The sequence below is a fragment of the Phaethon aethereus genome, assembly GCF_964289735.1.
Source record: "Phaethon aethereus genome assembly, contig: HAP1_SCAFFOLD_408, whole genome shotgun sequence".
In the NCBI taxonomy this organism is placed as follows: Eukaryota; Metazoa; Chordata; class Aves; order Phaethontiformes; family Phaethontidae; genus Phaethon; species Phaethon aethereus.
In genome coordinates, this window is record NW_028114283.1 from 1 (window position 1) to 23,007 (window position 23,007).

The 23,007-nt window shown below is 66.2% G+C and overlaps 3 protein-coding genes across 3 annotated transcripts; 2 read left to right on the plus strand and 1 right to left on the minus strand.

Moving 5' to 3' along the window:
* Nucleotides 1-57: 57 nt before the first annotated feature.
* On the plus strand, nucleotides 58-4,262 carry GTF3C2 (general transcription factor IIIC subunit 2; the record flags this gene model as incomplete). The annotated part of the gene is made up of 8 exons (XM_082015708.1): nucleotides 58-187; nucleotides 791-935; nucleotides 1,224-1,385; nucleotides 1,878-1,965; nucleotides 2,316-2,444; nucleotides 2,879-3,010; nucleotides 3,709-3,816; nucleotides 3,952-4,262. Coding segments are annotated over 8 exons (1,101 nt in total), but the record flags the coding sequence as incomplete, so codon positions are not given.
* Nucleotides 4,263-5,439: 1,177 nt separating this feature from the next.
* Nucleotides 5,440-9,191, minus strand: SLC30A3 (solute carrier family 30 member 3; the record flags this gene model as incomplete). The annotated part of the gene is made up of 8 exons (XM_082015702.1): nucleotides 5,440-5,585; nucleotides 5,669-5,803; nucleotides 6,473-6,578; nucleotides 6,762-6,960; nucleotides 7,508-7,661; nucleotides 7,735-7,881; nucleotides 7,952-8,124; nucleotides 9,109-9,191. 8 exons carry the CDS (start codon nucleotides 9,189-9,191, stop codon nucleotides 5,440-5,442), a joined length of 1,143 nt encoding a protein of 380 aa, XP_081871828.1.
* A 1,973-nt stretch (nucleotides 9,192-11,164) lies between these two features.
* On the plus strand, nucleotides 11,165-22,229 carry LOC309416128 (uridine-cytidine kinase-like 1; the record flags this gene model as incomplete). The annotated part of the gene is made up of 14 exons (XM_082015703.1): nucleotides 11,165-11,402; nucleotides 11,579-11,685; nucleotides 11,785-11,955; nucleotides 12,510-12,581; nucleotides 12,894-13,083; nucleotides 13,187-13,248; nucleotides 13,768-13,784; nucleotides 14,562-14,660; nucleotides 20,653-20,746; nucleotides 20,859-20,921; nucleotides 21,148-21,270; nucleotides 21,348-21,455; nucleotides 21,542-21,698; nucleotides 21,853-22,229. The coding sequence occupies 14 exons, from the start codon at nucleotides 11,165-11,167 to the stop codon at nucleotides 21,924-21,926; spliced, it is 1,575 nt and encodes a 524-aa protein (XP_081871829.1). The 3' UTR covers nucleotides 21,927-22,229.
* Nucleotides 22,230-23,007: the final 778 nt, after the last annotated feature.

A 23,007-nucleotide genomic window follows, 5' to 3' on the forward strand; every position in this document is an offset into this window, starting at 1 on the left:
GGGATGCGGATGGCACCAGCGCGGGGCCGTGACTGATGTCTGTCCTTTGGCCTCCAGGTGCAGTGTATTGCCACGCTCCAGGTGGGCTCTATCCAGGCAGGGAATGCGTCCGAGTGCGGGCAGTGCTTCAGCCTCTCTTGGATGCCATCCAAGCCCCATCATCACCTTGCAGCTGGTTTTTATGACGGTGAGTCCCCGTCCTGCACAAGAGGGGCCTGCGTCCCACCGCAGAGCGGTCGGGGAGCAGCCCTCGCCCTGCAGCAAGCAGAGACGCGCGGAGCTTTGTGCTCCTTCAGCCTCGGCCTGGGGCAGGCAGCGGGGGAGCCTGAGGATGAGGTTCGGGGGCAGCATGGGGGTGAGCAGCAGCAAGTGGCAGGTACCGTGCAGGAACTTCTCTGCCCATCCCTGGGCTGGCCACAGACACCTCTGCGTACCTGTTGGCTCCAGGACATGGCTCTGGCTTAATCCACATCTCTCTGACTTGCCTGGATGCAAGTTTGTGTCTGGCTTCAGGCGATCCATAGCTCTGTGTTGTGCTGCCAGGACCTGCTGTACCTGAGCCATCCTGTCCCGCTCTAAGCCCTCGTCCCCCGCTCTAAGCCCTCGTCCCCGGCTCCAGCCCTGGCCTGGCTGCTGAGCCTCGCAGCTCCCGCAGCCCCTGCCTGTCCCGCTGCCTGTCCCCTGCTGCCTTGAGTCCCACGCTGTGGCACTGGGCATCCTCTGCAGCACCAGCGTAGTCACAGGGCAGCTGCTGGGGCAGCTCCTCACGGGCACGGGTCTCATCCCACAGGCACTGTGGCTGTCTGGAACCTGCTCACGAAGTCCCTGCTGCAGTGTGTGCACCAGCCCGATGGCTCCCTCAAGCTCTACCCTTTCCAGTGCTTTCCAGCCCACGACCACGCGGTCCGGAGCATCGAGTGGTGCAAGGCTGACAGGTGAGGGCAGGGGAGGTGGTGCTGGTGCGGGTCCCGCCTGGGAGAGCGGGCTCACTCCTGCAGATGAGACTCCTTTGCCAAGATGGACTTGAGAGGACTCGATGCTGATGGCACTTGTCCCTCTGAGGCACCGAAGAGGTTGGGTTGGGCTTTCCAGGGTGAGGGGTGTTGAGCTCCTACCTGTGGGAGCAGCACTGTGCTGCGGGACCGGGGCCACCTCGTCCCTGCAGCAGGGACCCGGCACTACTCTGCACTGGGGTCTCAGTCCTCCTTTCTCCTGGTTCTCAGCAACTTCCTGGTCACGGCAGGGAGCGACCGTAAGATCAAATTCTGGGACCTGCGGCGGCTCTATGAGCCCATCAACAGCATCAAGCGGTTCCTCAGCACTGAGGTGGCCTGGCTGCTGCCCTACAACGGGGTCACCGTGGCCCAGGACAACTGCTACGCCTCGTGAGTGCCGGGGCCATCGCAGTGCCCACCCTGTGCCCAGGTGTCAGCTTGCTCCTGGGGTCTGCTCTTACTCCCCAGGGATCCCTCTGGTCTCTCCCTCCCTGGGAGTGTCCGGCTGTGCTGTGGCAAAGGCAGGCTCCGCTCGTGCTGGGTCATGCCGCAGCGGCGCAGTGTTGGTGCGGCCGAGGGGCTGCTATCCCGGGGCACAAGCAAGGTGGGCAAGGGGAAGGACAAGGCCCCTGGGCTGGGCAGCGGTGCTCCTGCGTGCACCCAGACTGACACAGGTTGGCAGAAAGGTCCTGGGATCTTGGTGTGTTCTCAGCCTCTGGGAGCTGCCCTGAGCCACGTCGCGGTGCTGTGACGTGCTGCTAGAGCAAGGACAGCCCCCCTCCATCCACCCGGGCCCTGAGGTCTCTCGGGAGGTGGGCTGCTGCCTAGCTGTTGGGGTGGCAGCGCGAAGCTCCATCCTCATCTGTTCCCTTTCTGTGGCAGTTACGGTCTCTGTGGGATCCACTACATCGACGCCGGGTACTTGGGCTTCAAGGCTTATTTTGTGGCCCCTCGCAAGGGGACCGTGTGGGTAAGAGGCTGGTGCAGGGCAGTTCTGTCTTGGGGACCATGTCAGAGGGGTGGGCGCCTGCCCCAAACCCGGTGCCAGCTGGGCCCACAGCTTGTGGGTGGGAGTGGTGCTGCCCGGCCATGTGAGGCCCTGGATCTTGGGGTCACCCCCTGCTCCTCAGACGAGGGACCGTGGCAGCCGGGTGAGGGGGTGTCCCCGCCTGTGTCCAAGCCAGCTGTGCTTCTGAGCCCGTCCCTCCCTGGGGGACGGTGGGTGGTGCCCAGGGATTGGCGCTCGTGGTGCTGCAGCCCGGCTTGGGAGGGGGACACACACGGTGGGACCCTGCACCCTAGAGCCGTCTGTTCCCACAGAGCATATCTGGCTCGGACTGGCTGAACACGGTGGCTGCAGGAGACATCACCGGCGAGCTGGTGGCTGCGGTGCTGCCTGACCTGGCCCTCAACCCCCTCAACGTCAAGCGCTCCTCAGACCGCAGATTTGTAAGAGGCTGTCGTCCGTGACACGTGGGGCTGGGCAGTGTGGGAGTTGTGTTCCTGGGTTGCTGGAGGAAAGTCCTGAGCCACCCTTGGGGCATCTGCTGCCCCATATATGTGCGTGTCATGTGTTGTGTGTGTGTGTGTCATGTTGTGTTGTGCCCTTCCCACCCGGGCAGGGGCTGTGTGGCGGGGAAGGATGGTGGCAGCAGCCTCGGCCCTGGGGACGGGACCTTCAGGGTTAGACTCACCCGTGGGGCAGACCTGGCCCTGTTTGTCCCCGGCCCTTATGGCAGCACCTTCCTCTCCCCTGCCCCAGACCTGCCATGCTGTGGGGCAGGGCTCCTGGGGCTCCCAGCCCCGCTCGGTGCCGGGTGGTCCCTGCCTGCAGAGGAGCAGGCAGGCCCCCCGCCCTGCCCTGAGCCCCATCTCGTCCACAGCCGGTCTACAAAGCTGATCTGCTGCCCTGCAGCCCCGCCGGGCCAGAGGGCGGCGAGCAGGCGCTGCCGAAGACCAGGCTGTACGGTGAGATGGTGACCAAGAGCTACATCCGATTCCGGGACACAGACCTGGTAGGAGAGGGCTGAGGGCAGGCCTGGGGCTGGGTGGTCCTAACCATGAGCAGGACCCGTGGGAGCGGGGCAGGGGCGTGTTGGGTGGTGGCTGGGCAGCGGGAGCAGCAGGGCGAGGAGATGCCACTCAGACATCGCAGCAGCCCCTCGCCTCTGGTGGAGCCTGGGCTGACTGCCCCAAAAGCACGGGGGTGGGCTACCCCGTCCCCTGGACGCCGCGCAGGCTGGGCCTCGGATGGGGTCCGCGCAGGCAGGGAGCCCCCGGTTGCCGGGTCGCAGGGCAGTGGGGGGCATGGCTGTGGGCATCAGCCCCGGGCAGAGGAGCGCTTTTGGCGTCCTGGCTGCGGCGGCAGGCTCGGCCCTCGCTCCCCAGTGTGCCGGGCCATGATTGGAGGTGTTGGCATGGGGCACCGGGGCGAGGCTGCGCCCTAGAGAGGGGGAGCGAGTCTGGGTGAGAGCTGTTGGAGGGGCACCAGGGTGGGGGGCTCTGCCATGATCCAGCCGCCCTGCCCTGGCCCTCCCCGGGGGGCTCCTGCTGCCCTGGGCCGTGGCAGTTTGGTGTGTGACCCTGAGGGTGACGCGTGGCCCCTGGCCAAGGAGCACCTGCCTGTGCCGCGGTCCTGGTGCTGCCAGGACTGCCACGCGTGTGGCGCTCCTCCTCGGGGCACGCAGCCCATCGCGGTGCTGCCGCCTCACAGCGCAGCTTCAAGAACTTCCCCAGCCGGGAGCCCATGCGCAGGATGCACACGCAGGAGGTGAAAGCAGAGCTGAGCCTCGACCGCCTGCAGCTGGAGTCCCTGCACAAGGTGAGAGCGCTGCGCCGAGCCTGCAGCCCTGCACGTACCCCGGCAGGGTGTGGGCCGGAGGCTGCTGCTGCAGTGGGTCAGGACCCAGCCCAGGGTCTCTGCCCCCTCTCTCCTGACCCTCTTCTCCTCCCGCAGGTGCGCTTCAGCCCTAACCTGGACTCGCACGGCTGGCTGGTGTCGGGTGGGCAGGCGGGCATAGTGAGGGCACATTGCCTGGTGGGGCTGGCCTCTGGCGTGGGCCACCAGCTGCTCCCGGAGCGCCGTGCCCGCTTCAGCTCTCTCTATGGGGACAAGGCCGGCAGCCCTAGCCCCCCTGAGCCCTCTCCCCTACCCGCAGAATAGCGCGGTGGATCCCTCCTGCTGCCGTCACCCACGCTTGCCCTGTGCAGGAGCTTGGGCTAGGGCCGCTCTGTGCTGTCCGGGGGGCTGTGTGCCCCCTCTCGGTGCTTCTTACCCTCTGGGGTTCCCATCCTGCGGGAGGGATGGCTGCTCCTGGCCATCGCCTCGGCCACTCAGCACACTTGCCCTTGTGCTCTGGGCCCAGGAGGTTCCTTTTGCGCTGTTTGGTCTGAGCTGGTGTGGGGTGAGGTGGTGGGACCGGTGTGTGTCCCTGGGTTTAGCTGTGGGTCTTGGGGCCTGACACTGGCGAAGCACCCACAGGCCCCCACTGGTGTGGGGCTGCGTTTGCTCTCGCCTCCTGCTCCCCGTCGCTGGCTGACCCCCCAGCGCAAGTGCAGGCAGGGGTCTGGGGGGGCCAGCCTTGTCCCAGGCAGGGCGTGTGGGGCTGGGGGGGATGCGAGGAGCTCTGAAGTTGCTCATATTGAGCCTGTGTTCAACTCTGCAGTAAACATGGTTTGTTTTGTAAAGGCTGGTTGTGGTGCTGCCATGGGCCCCTGGGGGCTGGCCCTGCTCTGCCCCTCGCAGGGGCTCGGGGTCGTCCCCCCTCCCCAGTCCCCTCCTGGCTCCCTGCGCCGCCACTGCTGCTCTCCAACACGTTTATTGGCGGCTGCGGGCTCTGCCGCTGCCTGCTGGGCTTCTTGCACAAAGAGACGGACAGACAGACACTCCACAGGCACAACAGACACAGACTCACGATGGGGAATGGATCAGGCGGAGGCTGAGCAGGATCGGGCCCCAGCCTGGGCTCGCTGGTGGGGGGCAAGGCCAGGGCAGCTGCTGCCCCGTCTCCCCACACTCCACTGGGTGCAGCAGCTTCCCTGGCCCCCCGCAGCCCTGGGGGCAGCAAGCCCCTGGCCCTGGGGGGCAGTGGGGTGGCTCCCGCAGCCCTGGGGGCACAGGAGCATCTGGGGCTGGGGCCAGCAGCAGCCCCAGTGGCTCCCTCCTTTCCCCTCTCCCGCGGGGGACAGCAGGGCACCGTGGGGGGCCATGCCGTGGGGCAGGCTCCCCCTTCTCCCTCTGGGGCTGGTCACAGTGTGCCTGGGGCCGGGGCAGGCCAGGTGCCCCCGGCCCAGCTGGGGGTGGAGGGTCCTGGGGGAGCCCCTGTGCTGCGGGGCCAGGCTGTGTGTGTGTCCCGGGACCCTGCACGCTCAGCGGGGCCGATGCAGCACCCCTCTCCTGCGCTGCCCCCCTCCGCTCCAGGGGCAGCTCACCCCGCCGGCCGGCTCAGGCCCGGGGGTCCCGGCAGTGCTGGCAGGCCCCCATCGCCTCCTGGTACCGCTCCACCTGCACCGTGCACGTGGCGAAGCCGAACGTGCTCCGCAGCTGCGTGGTGGCTTCCCGCAGCACCGCCTCGGGGTCGGCGCTGGCGTCTGGCACGGCAGGGCAGCGCGGCTCAGCCCCCGCCTGGGGGCGGCCGGCGCGTCCCCCCCGGCTCTGCCCACGGGGCACTCACCGACAGCCACGTGCACCGACACGGCGTGGTGGCTCGGCGTCAGGGCCCAGAGGTGCAGGTCGTGGGTGCCCCGCACCCCGCTCACCCCCAGCAGCGCCTCCTTCACCGCGTCGAACGCGACGCCCCGCGGCGCCCCTGCCAGCACCGCCCGGTCACCGGGGGGCTGGCCCCGGCCCCCCAGGGGTCAGGGCTTGCGGCAGGAACAGCCGGGGGGCGGGGGCTTCCCCAGGCTGCGACCAGGCGGGGGCCGGTGGCTCCGGGGTGAGGCAGCCTCTCACCACGGGGCCGTTTGCCTGGGGCAGGGAGGATGGGCTGGGGGGGCTCGGGGTCCGGGGACAGGACAGAGGGGCGGGCGGGCGGGCTGGGGGGGCTCGGGGTCCGGGGGCAGGACAGAGGGGCGGGCGGGCGGGCTGGGGGGGCTCGGGGTCCGGGGGCAGGACAGAGGGGCGGGCGGGCTGGCTGGGGGGGGCTCGGGGGCCGGGGGCAGGACAGAGGGGCGGGCGGGCTGGCTGGGGGGGCTCGGGGGCCGGGGGCAGGACAGAGGGGCGGGCGGGCTGGCTGGGGGGGGCTCGGGGTCCGGGGGCAGGACAGAGGGGCGGGCGGGCTGGCTGGGGGGGGCTCGGGGGCCGGGGGCAGGACAGAGGGGCGGGCGGGCTGGCTGGGGGGGCTCGGGGGCCGGGAGCAGAGGTTGCGAGGGGCTGAGCTGCCTCGCTCGGGGGAAGGGGCTGGGGCAGCTGCAGCCCCGAGGAGCTCCTGCGCCTCCCCTGCGCCCATGGTCCCGCGCCCTCCTCGCCCACCGCTCACCTTCCACGAGGACTCTGAAGACATCCCTGAGGATGGTGAAGGTGGAGCCGAGAACAAAGACTGAGAAGAGGAGGGTGCTGATGGGATCTGCAATCTTGCACTGGGGCTGGAGAGAGCAGGGGCTGCATGAGGCTGTGGGGCTGGGGCACAGTGTGGGGCTGAGGGGGGCAGAGCTGGGCTGGGCGCCCAGGTGTGGGGCTGCCAGGGCCCCAGTGCCTCACGGCACCCCCAGCCCCACAGCTGAGGGAGTTGTTCCCACGGGCAGCAGAGGGGAGTCCAGCCCAGGCACCTTGAAGTAGATGATGGTGGCAGCCACGAGGACACCGATGCTCTGCAGCAGGTCACCCACCACGTGGACGAAGGCCGCACGGACGCTGGTGCTGCCGGGCAGGGGGGCACGGCCGCGCAGGCAGCCGCCGGTGCTCTCCAGCTGCTCGTAGCCCGCGGCGCCGTGGCTGGCGGGGGACTGGTGCAGGATGTAGGCCATGCTGGGGAGAGCAGGGCTGGCTCAGCTGCGCCAGGCAGGGCGCAGGGGCCTGGCTGGCCCTGCCTGGACCTGCATACGGGCAGCGCAGGCAAAGGGGGCACAGGCAGGCACGCCCAGGCTTTAGGAGGGTGGAGAGGTGTGGGGCAGGGTCCCGCTGTGGGGCAAGGCTGGAGGCACAGCGAGGATGGGGCAGCCGCAACGCTGCAGGGAGGCGCGTGGGTCTGGGGCACGTGTGGGACCAGGGCAGGGCAAGGAGTGAGGCCTGGGGCACGTGCCAGGGCTCAGGGTGGGCATGGGGGCAGGGCGGGGGGGCCAGGGGTGTACGTGCAGCCAGGAGCACCTGGGGGACAGGGAATAGGGGGAGGCGGCGCTTGGGGACGCGAGGCTGGTGCATGGGGACAGAAGCTGATCTGGGCGCCAGGGCTGGGGGTTTTGGGGCACCAGGGGCACATGTGGGGCAGGGGTACAGGAGGGGAGGTCGGGCCCCAGGCAGGGGGTGTGTGGGGGATGCGGGGACATGGGTGCACGCGGTCCTGTGTGGGACGTACACCAAGTTGACGCCAACGGCGCCGGCGGATGTGGCCAGCATGGCTCGCGCCTCGATCTCATAGTCGTTGCTGACGATGCGGGCGGCTGCCAGGTAGACGAGGGCCCCGGTCACAACCCAGATGGAGAGGACGGAGGCCAGTGCACCCAGTGTCTCTGCGAGACAGGAGCCATCAGCGCCCGCCCTGGCCACAGAGGCCCCGTGGAGCCGTGCCCCCCCCCGGCTCACCTGAGCGGTGCCAGCCGAAGCTCATGGTCTTGGTGGGCGGGCGGGTGGAGACCCAGAGGGAGAAGAGGCTGACGGCCATGCTGCCTACGTCCGTCAGCAGGTGGGCTGCGTCCGTCATGATGGCCAGGCTGTGCGCCAGGTACCCGCCTGTGGGCACAGAGCAGCTGGCACCTCGTGCCCCAGCAGCCCCCCAACCCCATCCCCGTCCCGCCATTACCTATCACCTCCCCGACCATGAAGACGCAGCAGACGGTGCAGGCGATGCTCAGCTGCCGGCGAGCCTGGAGCCTCCCCGGGCTGGGGCTGGGGGCAGGGGGGCTGCAGCGGCAGCGGGGAGCCAGAGCGGGGGGGGCTGGCGGTGCCAGGGTCTCCGGGGAGCCTGCAAACAGACTGAGGGCCTGGGTCACTACTGGCCGCACGGGCTCCCAGTGCCCCTGCCCGGCCCCCCCGGGGCTCCTGCTGGCCGGGCTGCTGCAGAGCGCCAGGCACACGGCACCCCGGTCCCATCGCATCCCATGCTGGCGAGGGTGTCTGGGTGCCTGGGCGGCGGGAGCAGATGCCTGCGGCAGAGGTGCCGGTGGGACCGAGGTGTTGTGTCTGGGGCTGGGCTGCTGGATGGGGCGCCAGTGCGGGGACGTGAGGCGTGGGAAGTGGAGCAGCGGAGGCGGGAGACTGGTGCCGAGGCTCAGGGCGCTGATGCGTGGGGCAGCAGTGAGGGAGAGGGGGTGGACAGCGTGCCGGTGCAGGTGCAGGGAGGTGATGGATGGACAGTACCGGTGCGGGGAGGTGACGTTTGGGAGCCGGTACCAGCCGGACGGACACCCGAGGGGGGAGCAGGGCTGGCGCACGGGTGGGGGTGCTGGTTCCAGGGAGGGGGTGGGTGCCGGTGCGGGCTGGAGGGAGGTGTCGGTGCAGGACGGCCAGGGCTGGCCCGGCTCTGCGGAGCTGCTGATGTCTGTGTAGACGGACGAAGGCGTAGGGGCTGGGGGCGGACGTGCCGGGGGTGCCGGTGTTGGCGGGTGGGAGGTGTGGGAGCTGGGCAGTGCTGGATGTGCCGGGGGCTTGCGGGTCCTGGGGGGCGGGAGCTGGCGCTGCCGGGGGTGCCGGTGCCGGGGAGGTGGGGGGGGGCCGGGGGTGATGGGGGTGATGGAGGTGCCGGAGCAATTGGGGTGCCAGGGTACCGGGGCAGTGGGATGCCGGGGTACCGGTGCCAGGGGTGATGGAGGTGCCGGGGCGATGGGGGTGCCGGGGAGGTGGGCTGCCGGGGCTGCCGGTGCCGGGGGTGATGGAGGTGCTGGGGGTGCCGGTGCCGGGGGTGCCGGCGCCGGTGGCGATGGGGGTCCCGGGGCGATGGGGTGCCGGTGCCGGCGGTACCTCTTGAGGCGCAGGCTGCCGTCGGCGGGGCCGCCCCGCGGGCTGACCAGGCGGGCGCTCTCGGTGCCGGTCGGGGACTCCATGCCGGAGGCGAGTAGCACCGCGGGCACGCGCCACCGGGATCGCCGCGGCCCCGCCCCCCGCCGAGGCCCCGCCCTCCCACAGGCCGGAGGGAGAGCGGAGCCGGGGCCCGGGCCACGCCCCCTGCTCCTGGCCACGCCCCTCTTCCCGGCCACGCGCCGGACCCGGTCTGAGGGCGGGGGGAACGGGCCGGGCCCGGGGGGTCGGGAGGAGCCGCCCCCCCCGGGGGTCCCTGGTTCTGACCCGGAGGAGCGCCGGCAGCGCGGCCCCTCCCCGGGCAGAGGGGTCCCAGCCGGCGGTGCCGCCGCTCCGGGCATCGGGGCGGACGGCCCCAACTGAGGCACCGGCCAGGGGCACCGGTGGGCGCGGGGGTTGACCCAGCGGGTCCGGCCAAGGCTGCGTGGGGCCCTGGCGCCGGGCAGCAGCGGCGGCGCTGCCGGGAGTGCCGGGAGCCAGGGCAGCGTGGGGTGCTCGGCGGGGGTGTTCAGGTATGGGCATCTGCTCAGGTGTGGGGGGGCTGCTTGGGTATGTGGAAACCCTTTGCGTTAGGGGGGCTGCTTTCATATGGGGGGCTGTTTGGGTACGGGGGGGGACTGGTTAGGTATGGGGATGGCAGTTTAGGTCCACCTCACTTCTGTCCCTGGGAAGGTGACGGGACAACTAATTCATGGGAACCACTTCTAAGCGTGTGAAGGACAAGAAAGTCAACAGGAGAAGTCAGCGTGGCTTCAGCAAGGGGAGGTCACGCCTGGCCAAGCTGAGCACCTTCTGCGATGAAATGACGGGCCTGGTGGACACGGGAGGCGCAGCGGGCGTCATCTACCGAGGCGCCAGCAGGGCTTGTGGCTCAGAGTCCCGTAAGACTCTCCTAGAGAAGCTGTGGGAGCGCGGCCCGGGTGAGCAGGCAGTGAGGCGCGTTGAAAACCGGCTGCACAGCCAGGCCCAGAGGGTGGTGTCAGCCACACAAAGTCTAGCTGGAGGCCAGCAATGGCCAGTGTGCCCCGGGGGTCATTACCAGGTCCAGTCCCATTTAACGTCTTCACTGATGATCTGGAGGACGGGGCAGAGCGTACCCTCCGCGGGCGCCGCCGAGCTGGGAGGGTCGCGCCGCTCTGTAGCGCGGAGGGTCCTGGACAGGCTGGAGAACGGGGCTGACGGGAACCTCCTGAAGTTCCACAAGGGGAAGCGCAAAGTCCTGCCCCTGCGGAGGAGCAACCCCACAGCACCAGCATGTGCCGGGGGCCACCCAGCTGGAATGCAGCTCAGCAGAAAAGGCCTCGGGGTCCCGGTGGGCGCCAGGTTGACCGTGAACTGGCAACACGGCCTCGCTGCAAAGGCCGCGAATGGCGTCCGGGGCTGCGTTCGGAGTGTTGCCGGGAGGTGGAGGGAGGGGATCCTTCCCCTCTGCTCGGCTCCGGTGAGGCCGCACCGGGAGCGCTGGGGCCAGCGCTGGGCTCCCCAGTGCAAGAGGGACAGGGACAGACTGGAGAGCCCAGGAAGGGGCCAGGAAGGTGCCGAAGGGGCTGGAGCATCTCTGCCGTGGGGAAAGGCTGGGGGAGCTGGGACTGCTCGGCCTGGAGCAAGGGGGGCTCAGGGGGCTGAATCCACGCGTGCCCACACCTGCAGGGAGGGGACGCGGAGGGGGGAGCCGGGCCCTTCCCGTGGGGCCCCGCGACAGGGCCAGAGGCACCGGCACTCGCTGGACCCCGGCAGGGTCCCTCTGAGCGCCGGGACACGCTCCTCAGCGCGAGGGGACGGGCACGGCCCGCCCAGCGCGGCGGTGGGGTCTCCGTCCCTGGAGACCCCGGTCCCGGTCCCGAGCGGCGGCACCGCGGCGGGGCCCGGCCCCCCGGTGCGTGGGCACGGGCCCGCGGGCGGGGCGGGGCCGCGGGGGCCGCCGGGAGCCGCGTGCGGTCGCGTCCCGTCCCGGCAGCCCCCGCGGCCCGTCCCGCCCGGCCCGTGGCGGCGCGGGGAGATGGCGGCGGCGGGCGCGGAGGAGCGGTGGGGCGCGGCGGGCCCCGAGCGCGGCCCCGGCCCGCTGGACTCGCTGCTGAGCCGGCTGCCGCTGGCGCCGTCGCCGCGGCGCCGCACCGCCAGCCAGTGCAAGCCGGAGCCGCCGCTGCTGCGCACCAGCAAGCGGACCATCTACACGGCCGGGCGGCCGCCCTGGTACAGCGAGACCGGCGCGCCCGTGGACGAGGCCTTCGTCATCGGTGAGCGGCGGGCGCGGGCCCGGGCTGGGGAAGGGCTGGCGGTGGGGCCGGGGAAACGGTGGAGCCGGGCCCTGAGCCGGGGCCGGGGATGTGCTGGGACCGGGCTGGAGTGGGGGAAGCACCGGAGCCGTGGCCGGGCCGCGGCCGCCGCGGTGCCACCACCCGCTCGCCCGCAGGCCTGTGCGGCGGCAGCGCCTCGGGCAAGACGACGGTGGCGACGCGGATCATCGAGGCGCTGGACGTGCCCTGGGTCGTGCTGCTCTCCATGGACTCCTTCTACAAGGTGAGCGCTGGGGACCGTGGGTCCGGGGGGGCTGGCGCGGCGCCAGGCGCGACGAGGCCCGCGGGTCCGGCACGGCGCTGAGCGTGACGGGGCCCGCAGGTGCTGGATGAGGGGCAGCAGGCGCTGGCGGCCCGCAGCGACTACAACTTCGACCACCCCGACGCCTTCGACTTTGAGCTGCTCGTCAGTGTCCTCCGCAAGCTCAAGAAGGGCAAGAGTGTGAAGGTGCCAGTCTACGACTTCACCACGCACAGCCGCCGCCGCGAGTGGGTGGGTGCCGCAGGGGAGCCGGGCTGGGCCCCAGGAGGGCTGGACGCTGTGGGGAGAGCCCCTGGGAAGTGGGAGATGCCTGTGGGGAGGAGTAGGGAGTGTGGGGGCTGTGGGGCCTGGGAGGGCAAAAGGGAGGGAGAGGCTGGGGGCCGCCAGGTGTGGGAGGGTCGCTGGGGGGATTGGGGGTGTAGGAGCAGGAGGGGAGCATGGCAGAATGGAAATGGGCCAGCGCAGAGTTCGGAGAGGGGCTGCAGTGCAGAGCATGGAGGAGTGCAGGGAGGATGGGGGCTAGGGGAAGGCATTTGGGCAGAGGTTTTGGGTTCTGGAGCAAGGCTCAGGGTTCTAGGTCAATGTGGGGCTGGGCTATCAAGTGCAGGGGAGAGAATAAGGGCCCTTAAAGGTTAGGTGATGTAGGGTGGTTATGGGGAGTCCCACCCATGGGTGCCGAGAGCCCGGTGTGGGTCAGGCGTTGAGGTGCTATCTGTGCTGAGCGTTGGCACTGCCGCAGTGTGTGTGAGGGGGGCAGGATCAGTACGGCTCTTATCTGCCCACAGAAAACAGTATATGGGGCCAACGTCATCGTGTTTGAAGGGATACTGGCTTTTGCGAACAAGGAGTTGCTGAAGGTATCGCTGCCTGACGCGGCTGGCGGCCCGCCTCAGCGCGTGGTGTGGGAGGTGGCGCGTGGTGGTATGCTGCGGGTGGGCTGGGCGCTGTCCTGGCCCAGACCTCCGCACCGCTGGGGCGGGGCGATGCCTGGGGGCCACGCAGGGAGAGGTCACCCACCGCTTGCTGGCAGAACACCTCTGTGTCAGCGGCTTCAGGGGAGGCAGCGCTGGGTGCCAGCGCTGGGGGGCCAGACCTGGCTGGGGCGAGGGGAACAAGGCAGTTCTGAAGGGGGGCTGCATAGGGGGTGCTCACCCCTCCCAGTTTTCCAGCTCCTGGACATGAAAGTGTTTGTGGACACGGACTCTGACATCCGGCTGGTGCGGCGACTACAACGCGACATCATGGAACGTGGGCGCGACATTGTGGGTGTCATCAAGCAATACAACAAGTTTGTGAAGCCAGCTTTCGAGCAGTACATCGAACCCACTGTGCAGGTCGCTGACATCGTGGTGCCCAGGGGTGAGACAGCGGTGCATTTGCCAGACCTGACCTGAGCGTCGGGTGTCCTGGGGTGGGTTTGGGTCGGCATGAGTCTGACCCGGCTTCTCTGCATTCCTGTCAGGTGGGGAAAACTTTGTGGCCCTGGAGCTCATTGTGCAGCATGTGCACAGCCAGCTGGAGAAGGTGAGGTGTGGGCGGATCGATTGCAGCTAGCGTGGGCGAGGAGGAGGACTCTGTACGCAGAGGGGAGGTTGAGGCTGCTCACAGCCCTGTGCTCCTGGAGCACCCAGAGGCTCTTGGTGTCGCCTCTCCCTTTACAAAAGGTCTTAGCACAGCTCTCGGGGCAGGCTGAGTCACGACATGGGGGCTGGGGAATGGAGAGGGGGCTGGGCGTGTTACCCACCCTGGCAGTGGCCCTTGGTAGTCGCGGTCTGGCCTGGCCTCGTTCGCCTGCTGTCCCCGTTAGTCCCAGTCAGCAATTCGTGCTCTCAGCTGTCCCCTCCACGCTCGCCCCTGGCTGTGCCCCGGCAGCCTGCCCTTGCCTCCCGGCTGCGCCCAGCAGTGGTTTTCCTGCTCTCGGTTCAGCCCCGGGAGAAGTGATGGGAGCTGGACCGGGGCTGCCCTCGTGCCTGGCCCGTGCAGTGACTGGATGTCCTTTCTTTCCCCTTCCGTCACGCTGGATGACTCTGCTCCACCTCCCAGCGCGAGATCACCGTCAGGTACGTGGGGACCCTGCCGGCCGCAGTGGGGCCGGTTCCTGGGCAGGGGGTGGAGAGCTGCCAGCACCCGCTTTTCTGGGTCCTGCCTCTTCTCTGTCCCTGCTGGCCAAAGCTTTGCTGAGACGCCCGAGCTGTTCTTCCCTGACAGCCGGGGTGGCTGCCCTGCGTGCGGCTTCCTGGGGGTTGTCTGGCTGCGGCCGCAGGCTCCTGTATGACCCGTCCCACAGCAGCCACACTTGACTTCTGTGACTGGCTCCCTGCGCTGCTCCTGTCCCTTTCTGGAGCATGGTTCCTGTCCCGAGTGCTGGACTGCCCCGGGCTGCTCCCTTCCGCGGCAGAAGTGCCCTGGCCAGTCCCTGTTCTCTGGGACTTCATGTAGGCGGCCGCAGTGGGACAGTCCTCGCACCTCAGCGCAACCCTTGTCCCAGGGTACGCAGCACAGTCTTGCCCGTGCAGAGCTGCTGCTCCCGCTCCCCGGGTGCTGGCAGAGGCTCGTGTGCGTGGAGGCTGCCGACAGCTGGATTTGGGCTCGGGGGAGGTTTGCCCCGGTTTTACCGGGTGGTACTGCTTTGGGATGCCACACCTGGTACCAGACGTGGGGCTTTCCTAGGGATCAGGGCAGGAAGGCCAGGTGCTTTCTGGTGTCCAGCCTGTGTGGTGGGTTCTCTGGGAGGAGCTTTTCTTCGGTGGGGGGCTGTGCCCTCCTCTGAGAGGGTCTGGCACAGTGGCTCTGTGTGTGTGTGCGGTGCAGCTCTAATCACTGCTTCCTTGTTGCAGGGCAGCTCTGGCCTCTGCCCACCAAGGGCAGCCACTGCCGAAGACGCTGAGCGTCCTGGAGAACACGCCGCAGGTGCGAGGCATGCACACCATCATCAGGTAGGTCCCTGCTTCGTTCAAGATTTCTTCTGTGCCTTGCAGAAGGGTTGTTCTGTAGGATCACACTACAAAACCTGGTGTGAGTTTTTCCTCCTCTGCCTTTAGGGCTTCGGGTGTAGGTGTTTTCTTGGAGCAGAACTGCTGAACAGAGAAGGCTCTAGCCTACAGGCACTTTTTTGGCGATGAGACCTTGGCACAGCTGCCCTGGGGTGACTTTTGAGCCATGGGCAGGCTTTTCTTATAATGAGAGGAGACTGGTTAGCTCTTTCTGGCTGGAGCACCGACATAGTAGCTGGTGGCATGGGGTGAGGTGCCCTTGCTGCCCGTCTCCTGAGGCACTTGCTTTTAGAGCTGGCTTACAGAGGCGACGCAGGCTGCTGCTTCCATGGCTTTCCCGCACGCTTGGTCTTTGCATTCCTCACCAATGCCCCTTTTTCCCGAGTGACAGTAGTGTCAGTGCAGGGCGAAGAGCCGAATCCTGTGGGACCGCAAAGGTGTTGCTTGTTACTGCGCTTGCAGAAGCAGAAGCTTGCAGCCTCTACGTGCATTTCTGTCACTGGGTTGTAAAACAGAAGGGGGATGCTGAGCTCAGCAGGGCTCTTCTCCTGCGCCTGCTTGCGCTGCGGCTGGCTACCGGCGCCCACGTGTCGGCTTGGAGAACATACCCTCGGGATGACACGCGAGCTATGCCCCTCCTTGTGGGAAGCAAGGTGTTCCTTCTCCAGGCTCCTCCCGTGGCTCCCCCCGTGGCTCCCCCCGTCAAAGCGCAGGCTCCGAAGGCGGTTCACAGCAGTAAAACGGCAGGTGATGCGGCGCCGCACGCGCACCGGGCAGAGACCTGTGCCGGTGTCTGAAGCCCATGTACCTCACCCCGAGGCTGTGGACTCTAGCAGTTCTGAGTTCAGGTCCAGCTAAGGGAACTTTGGAGCAGGCGTGACCCTGTCTCGCCAGCATCTTCTTCCCCCAGCTCTCTGGCAGTGGCTTCTTCGTGGCCTGAGCTGACCTCTCTAGCTCATCTGCCGTCGGCGTGCTCAGTGGAAGATGAGGGTGGAAGGGACATCCTGGGGGAACAGCACCTCCAGAGGCTGAAAGTGGTTTGCTTGGAAAGGAGCAGTTTTCCCTTATCCCGGGGTCATGGGGGGAGTGAAGAATGCAAGTCTTTGTGCGGCAGCCCGCCCCGTCTCCAGCCTTCTTGTTCACAGGCTTTGTCATGGACCTTTTACCTACTTTTACCTACGGCAGCTCCTGCTCTCTCGGGAGAGCCAACAGCATGGTGCCGGCGCGTGCTGCTCCCGGACGAACGTGAGCTTGCGCTGATCCGTTAGCTGATCCAAGGGCCGGGTTTCACCAGCCGTTGTTCAGGAGGGACGGCACCGCAGCCGCTGAATCCTCTCTCATCTGTAGCTGCTGCTCCCGTCTTCCTCCTTGAAGTCTGTGTCCTTTTGCCTTGCTGGGCATGGCCTGTTCTGCCTCCACCTTTACGCCAGAAGCGTCTAATAACCTTAATCTACTTAGACTTAGGAGTTTGTTCAGCTGCCCTGGGGAGGGAGGGGATCTAACCCATGCGGGCTGTGGCTGGAGCTGATCTCGAGTTGCTGTAACGACGCCGTGCTTCTGGGGCCGGCCGGTGCGAGCGGCAGGGCTGCGGGAAGGCGGACTTTGCCTCTGCCAGATGGTAAATGAAAAATACCACATTTATGAGGGGCGTTGACTTGGCCTGTCAGCCACCCCCTCAAATCCTGCTGCAGCCCAAGAAAGAAAAGAAAGCTGAAGCGATGCTGTTACTAAGATCTCTAAGCTGAGGAACTCTTCTGGTAAAAAGTTCCTGTATTTGGTGACAGCAAGGCAGCTTGTATTTCTGGTGCTTGTAGGTGATGCTTGGCAGCGCTCGTTTGCTTCTGCGTGACTTCAGCGTGGTGTGGAGTTGTTAATGATCCTCATGCGTGACTCTCTGGGCTTCCCTCTGCTCCAGAGGCGCTGCTCCCTGCCTGCTGACGTTCTCCTGGAGAGGCCCAGACTGGTGGGGGATTGAAAGCACACCTTTTGCCAAGCTTCCCACACCTTAGTGCGTTAAGTTACCATGTCTTGGCAAATCCGATCTCCTGTCTTCATTCCGGCTGCCGCGGTGCCGTCAGCCCCTTTCTGCAGCGGCAGCCCTCACGGGGTGTTGGTGCTCCAGCAGTACTGCCTTTCAGAGTGCCTGGGCACACCAAACCTGGCGTCTGTGCAAGCACCGGCGAGCTGTGAACCAGGATTTCTCTCCAGCCTCCCTTTTTTCATCCTGCCTTTCCCAGTGCGGCTCCCGTGGCGACAGCCTGTTGATCTTGGCTTGCCAAGCTGCTGCCGGCCGACGGCGGTTCCCTGTTGTTCAACACTGGAGGCTCTTCTGTGCTTCAGCCTTCTGTCTCCGAGGGCCCTCCTGGAAGATTGCATTGTGGCAGCAGATGAGCATCTCGCTGAGTATAGTCATGGCAAAGTCAGGCTTAGCATCTCGGGGAGAAGTGGTTTCCAGAGCAATTTTCTGTTATTGTGGAGAGGCAGAAAATGAAAAATAGTCCTGCACTAGAGTGGCTGAATGATTTCATTCATGATCAGGCTGAGAATGGACAGTGTAATCAGGGTATGGGTCATATCCTCCAACTTACAAGACTCTTCAGTATTGGGTCCAGATCACCAGAGTCAGTAGGAGCATTTTGTGCTAGACGTCAGGACACTGCAGCGCCTGAACGGTCCTTTCTGCCCCCCAACAGCCCCGAAACATCTCTGCCTCAGGAGAACGGCGTTTCCTTTCCACCGCCTGCATCTCGGTAGCCACAGGCTTGCAGAAGGGCTCCAGGACATCCCCTGCGGCTCAGCCTGTGGGTGGCGTGGGTCACCTGCCTCCCTTCGCAGGCTTGCGCAGGCCTGAGCCTTTGGACTGTGCTCTGGCAGGTCACGTTGTCTTGCGCTGGAGCTGCCCTCGAGAAGTGTCTGGCTGTCGGCGCTTCCGCGAGGGGCAGAGCGAGGTGCTCCCTGCGTGCCGGGAAGTTGCCGGCGCCAGAGGAGGTGGTTCAGACGTGAAACCTGCCCGTGCTCAGGTCTCCCGAGGGCCTGAGCGCGATGGCTGGCTTTCAGCTACGGACGCTCGTGTTCGTGAGCTAAGCCGGCAGCGCGTTCAGGCTCCCTGCCAGGTGCTTGCTGGTCCCTGTGGGGCCGCCGGTGCTTTCCTGCTGTCGTCGCCTGCTGAGGGTGCCGGGGAAGAGCAAGGTGGCTGCAGCGCTGCTGTGCCCAGCTCTGGGGTCCTGGCTTGTGGGCACGGGCACCGCCGCCGACGGCACGGGGGGAGTCCGGAGCGGCGCGTGCCCTCAGGCTTCCCCTGGGCGACGGCAGGAGAGTCCGAGCCCGTGGCGTGAGCGGGCCTGGCGTGCGGGCAGCGGTGTCACCTTAGGGACCGCTCTGCTGGCTGAAGAGGCAGGAATGCGCTCGACACGGAGGCACGGCTGGAGGGATCCGTGCTCTGACCGCCGCGGGGAGGGTCGTCCACTACTGCCGGCGGAGGTCCGGGCCGGCCTCCCTTGCAGGCCCCCCCCCTTCCATGGTTGTGGCTTGCTTGTCCTCGCCCCCGCACAAAAAGGGAAGCACGCTGGGGCCGTCGTGGTGCGGGGACCGAGGATGCTCCTCCATCTCTGGGACGCCTTCCGGAGGCTGCGGAGGAACCCGCCTCGGCGGAAGCACTGACGGGCCCATCCCGCCCGGGTCAGGCGGCCGGAGGGGCTGCCCGCCCGTCTGTGACGGAGCGGGGCTTGTCGGGGGCGACTGGCGGCGAGGGACTGCCGGCGGAGGCAGGGCTGCTGCTGGGCTTGGGCACCTGGAGCTCGGGTGGTGCTTCCAGAGCTGCCGTGGGTGGGCGTGTGGGTGAAGGGAGGGAGCGCGTGTGCTTACAGCCCACGCTGAAGAGCTTGTAGGCAGGGTGCCTGTTTCTTCCAGACCAGGACTGCTTTCCCAGCTTCTCTGGGAGTCCCCCGCTGTCACAGGGCTTGTTGGAGATGTCCGTGTTAGTTGGGCTTTCTGGTCGCTGTGGAGCTCTCGGTTGCGAGCTACCCGGGTCTGGCTGCAAAAATATTTCGGGATAGTAGCGACTGTTTATCCTTCTTGTGGGCACTGTTGGCTGCGCTGTCTGTCATCGTGGTGTGATGTGAGAAGTGGCAGATGATGTCCTAAAATACAGAGTAAAAATACTCTATATCCTTCTGCCTCTTCTGGACTGTTGCCAGTTCCACCTCTTCCATCTGGTAACTGGCAAATGTCTGTAGGGTTCCTTTCTTCCTCACATTCCCCAGAAAGCACTGGGGATATACACGGGCTGCACTGCTTTAGGCACCAGTCGCACAAGAGAAAACAGATTTCAGCCACGTCTTGTTAACCACAGTCCTTGGGTGTCAGTCATCCTCTTGGTTATTGTTCAGCCAGGGAACCAGAAGCTTGTTCGTGACAGTTCTCCAGTAAAATGGCACTTACCTTACAACCTGCTGCTTATTCTTTTGCCAAAGAATAAGTGATACTTTGCTGGATTCTTTATGGTCACGTTTTAAACTAGCAAATCTCGGAATCTTCTCCTTTTCCTGCTGAGTGACCTCTTGCTGTAGGTGCTCTGTCTTCAGGCACTTGACACTGACGGTGCTGGTGGATGAGCTGTTCTGCTCCCCTGAAAACAGCCCTGTGAGTACCATGGAGCTGGGACAGTCCTGCCTGTTATGAAGGGCCGTACGTGCTTGTGTGACTGTGCTTTGAGGACCGTGTCTCACAGGAAACACAAGGTTTTGCGCAGCAGTTTCTTTTGTGTGATGAAGAAGTTAGACTAAAACACATACGTGTGCCAATGGTCAAAATGCTCCCTGTAAGAAAAGCCAGCCTCTTTTCCCCCTCTGCCCCTGGGATTAGCTCACGGGCGCGTACAGTTGGCTTTACTCTTCCTGAGGGAGAAGGGGAGGTTTCCTGTGAATTACAGTCCCATTGTGGTTTTATTCTGTTTTCCATTTATTTTATTTCTTGCTGCCCTCAGCATTTCAGCATTGCCATGAGATAACGCCAGGTATTTCAAAATCTGGTTCCTGGCAGTAGTTTATCTCTAACTTGGTACATAAACAGAGAGGAGTTAAGAACATGTCAGATGTTTCCCCATTGCCGGTGTCGGGTGACCCAGCCGCTCTTGGCCGTGGTGCGGTCTGGTCTCCTCCACCTTGAGGTGCTCCCGGAGCCGGCTGTCCTGCCGTGCTGTGGTCGGTCCTGGGCGTGCTCACGTTCCTCCTTCTGCTCCCCTGACAGGGCCCGTGCAAAACACTTGCCGCTTGCTCCTGGGTTTCGGTTGCCCCAAGAACCGACGGTGCTGCCTGATGTTCTGCTGCTCTCGCCCCCCGTTCTGCTCCTGCCTCTTTCCACATAGTCAGCAGCTATGTCCTAAATCTCCAGCCGTGCAACTCTTCCCGCAGAGATTCAGCAGCGATTAGAGGTGGTGCTCCGAGCGAGTAATGCTGTGCCTCCACGCTTGCTTCTCATCTCTCTTCAGGGTCAGGGTGTACATCTACACCTGGCTGCTGCCGTTACGCTCACTTATCCCTCCTTTTTGCAGTTGGCTTTATTCCCTTTGCCTGTCTAGCTAGCCCGCGGTGCGGAGTCGGCTCTGAACCGTCCCCTGTGTCCTGAAGCAGACTGAGCAGCATCGTGTGGCATCCTTTCGCTTTATCCTGTCTGCATGGTGTGCTGCAGGCTCTGTGTCCCCCTTCCAGGGGAACTGAACACGTTTCTTCACCATGTGGTCCTTTCTAGACAACACCCTAGGTCCTCAGCAAGCCCTGAAACGATAATGACTAGAAACTGTCTCCTCCCTGAGAGCTTCCAGGTTCCCACAGGCTGCTCTCTGTTCGTGCCGGCCTTTCTCCAGCGCCCCGTTTGCCGGCTGCCAGGTGGAGCAGGGACTCTGCTCCTGTATCACGCGGGTGTCCTCCCTCAACAGGAACAAGGACACAACCAGGGACGAATTCATCTTCTACTCCAAGCGCCTGATGAGACTGTTGATTGAACATGCCCTCTCCTTCCTGCCACTGAAGGTGAGTGACCGCTCCTCAGGTGCGGCCACGGCCACATCACCCCCTCCCTGAGCCCCTGGGCCACGTAGGCGCTCGGCTTTGTCCCCACTCCCTTCTCCTCCCCTTTCTGCAGTCGGTCACTGTGGAGACGCCCCAGGGGACAACGTACGAAGGAAAGCGGTTCCACAGGCAGAGGGTGAGACATTGTCCCAGACTCTTTCTCCCCACAAGCACACGGCTGCCCTGTCTTGGGTTGGCACGGAGTGAGAAAACCTGGTGGCTCCCAGGGTCCATCCCCGTGCAGATGAGATGCTCGCGGGGTCTTGTTCCCCTGTTCCGTGGTGCGGGAGCCTCAGGAGCTCACCGGAGCAGCTGCTTCCCCTGTGCAGCACCAGGCAAAGATGTCCTTGTCCCTTCCCCAGATCACAGGTGTGTCCATCCTGCGAGCAGGGGAGACCATGGAGCAGGCCCTGACGGCTGTGTGCAAGGACATCCGCCTGGGCAAGATCCTGATCCAGACCAACCACGACACGGGGGAGCCCGAGGTGAGCAGTACGCGCTGCCCCGGCACAGAGGCCCCCGGCACTGTGGGACGAGTGACCACCTCTCCTTCCCTCCTCAGCTCCACTACCTGCGCCTTCCCAAGGAGATCAGCGAGGACTACGTCATCCTCATGGACAGCACCGTGTCCACGGGAGCCGCGGCCATGATGGCAGTGCGCGTCCTGCTGGTGAGGTGCCGGGGGCTGCAGGGTGTGGGCGGGGGCGTGCGGCCCTCCTGGCACCAGCCAGGCTCTCACAGCTCTGTGTGCCACAGGATCACGACGTCCAGGAGGACAGGATCTTCCTGCTGTCACTGCTGATGGCGGAGATGGGGGTGCACTCCGTGGCGTACGCCTTTCCCCGTGTCCGCATCATCACCACTGCCGTGGACAAGAGGATCAATGAGGAGTTCCACATCATCCCGGGCATCGGTGAGAGCAGATGAGGGTCTGCCGGCCCTGGTGGGCCGGGCCCCCAGCCCCTCGCCCCTGTGTTGTGCCTGCAGCCATGCTGAGGGAGCCCTGGGGCGCAGAACTGTGATGGGGCCGGTGCTGCCATCGCCTCACTCTGTCCCTCCTCCTTCAGGTAACTTTGGGGACAGATACTTCGGCACTGATGGCCCCTCTGCCTGGTGTGAGAGCGACGGCATGGACTGCTGAGCTGCGTGGCCACGGGGCCACCAGCCAGGCTGGCTACAGGGCCAGCCCCCCACCTCTGCCCCCAGGAGGGGCTCCGAGCTGCCAGCCTGTGCCCACCTACCTGCGGCACAGCCCTGCCAGCCCCTGGCTCTCCTGCCCCGCAGGACGAGCCCCTTGCTGCCAGCCTCTCCCTCCACACCGCAGGAGTGGGCCCGTGCGGGGCCTGTCCTCCCCTCCAAGTGGGGAGGGAGGGATGGTGTCTCCCGTGGTCTGGGACCCGCGGGAGGGAGAGGTGGTCTCCCTGAGGCACGGGCCTGCGGGGCCGGTCACCCTCTTCCCTGGGGAGGAGAGGGATGGGGTCTGGTCCCCCCCACGGCTTCCTCTGGGGCCGGGCAGGCTCCCTTGCTGGAATCTGTATTTATTTGTATTTATTTTGAGCGGCCGCCCGCCCGGCTCTCCTGCGGGGCAGGCCGGCTACTTGAAACCATCAGGGATCGGGGACCTCCTCAAGGAACCGCCTTGTCCCCACCGCTCTAACACTCCATCCCAGCCCCGCGCCGGGCTGCCCGCTGGGGCCGGGGCTGCCGGTGGCCCCGCGCCGGCGGGGGGGTTTGATATTCAAACGCTCCCCCGGCGGGGCCCAGCCCCACGGGCGGCCGGCGGGGCGCGGGGCCGTGCTCTGCCCGCCCGCTGCCGCCCCTGTCGCTCAGGTTCTCCGTTGAACGGGCCGCAGCGGCCTCGGCTCCCGCGCGGAGGCAGGCGGAGCAGGGCCGTGCCCCCCGTCGGGGGCTGAGGCGGCTCCGCTGCGCCCCCAGCCCCGGGCGCCGCCCCCTCCCCGCTGCCCCGGCTGCCTTCGTTTTGTACCCCAATAAAGGAGCAGCGCGACCCCCTGCCTGCTGCCTGCGGCCGGCGCGGGGGCGGGGGGGAGCCCGCGTGCGCGTGGGGTGTGATGGGGGTGTTGCCGTGTAATGGGGGTGTCCTCGCGCGTGGGGTGTGATGGGGGTGTTGCCGTGTAATGGGGGTGTCCTCGCGCGTGGGGTGTGATGGGGGTGTCCTCGCGCGTGGGGTGTGATGGGGATGTCCTCGCGCATGGGGTGTGATG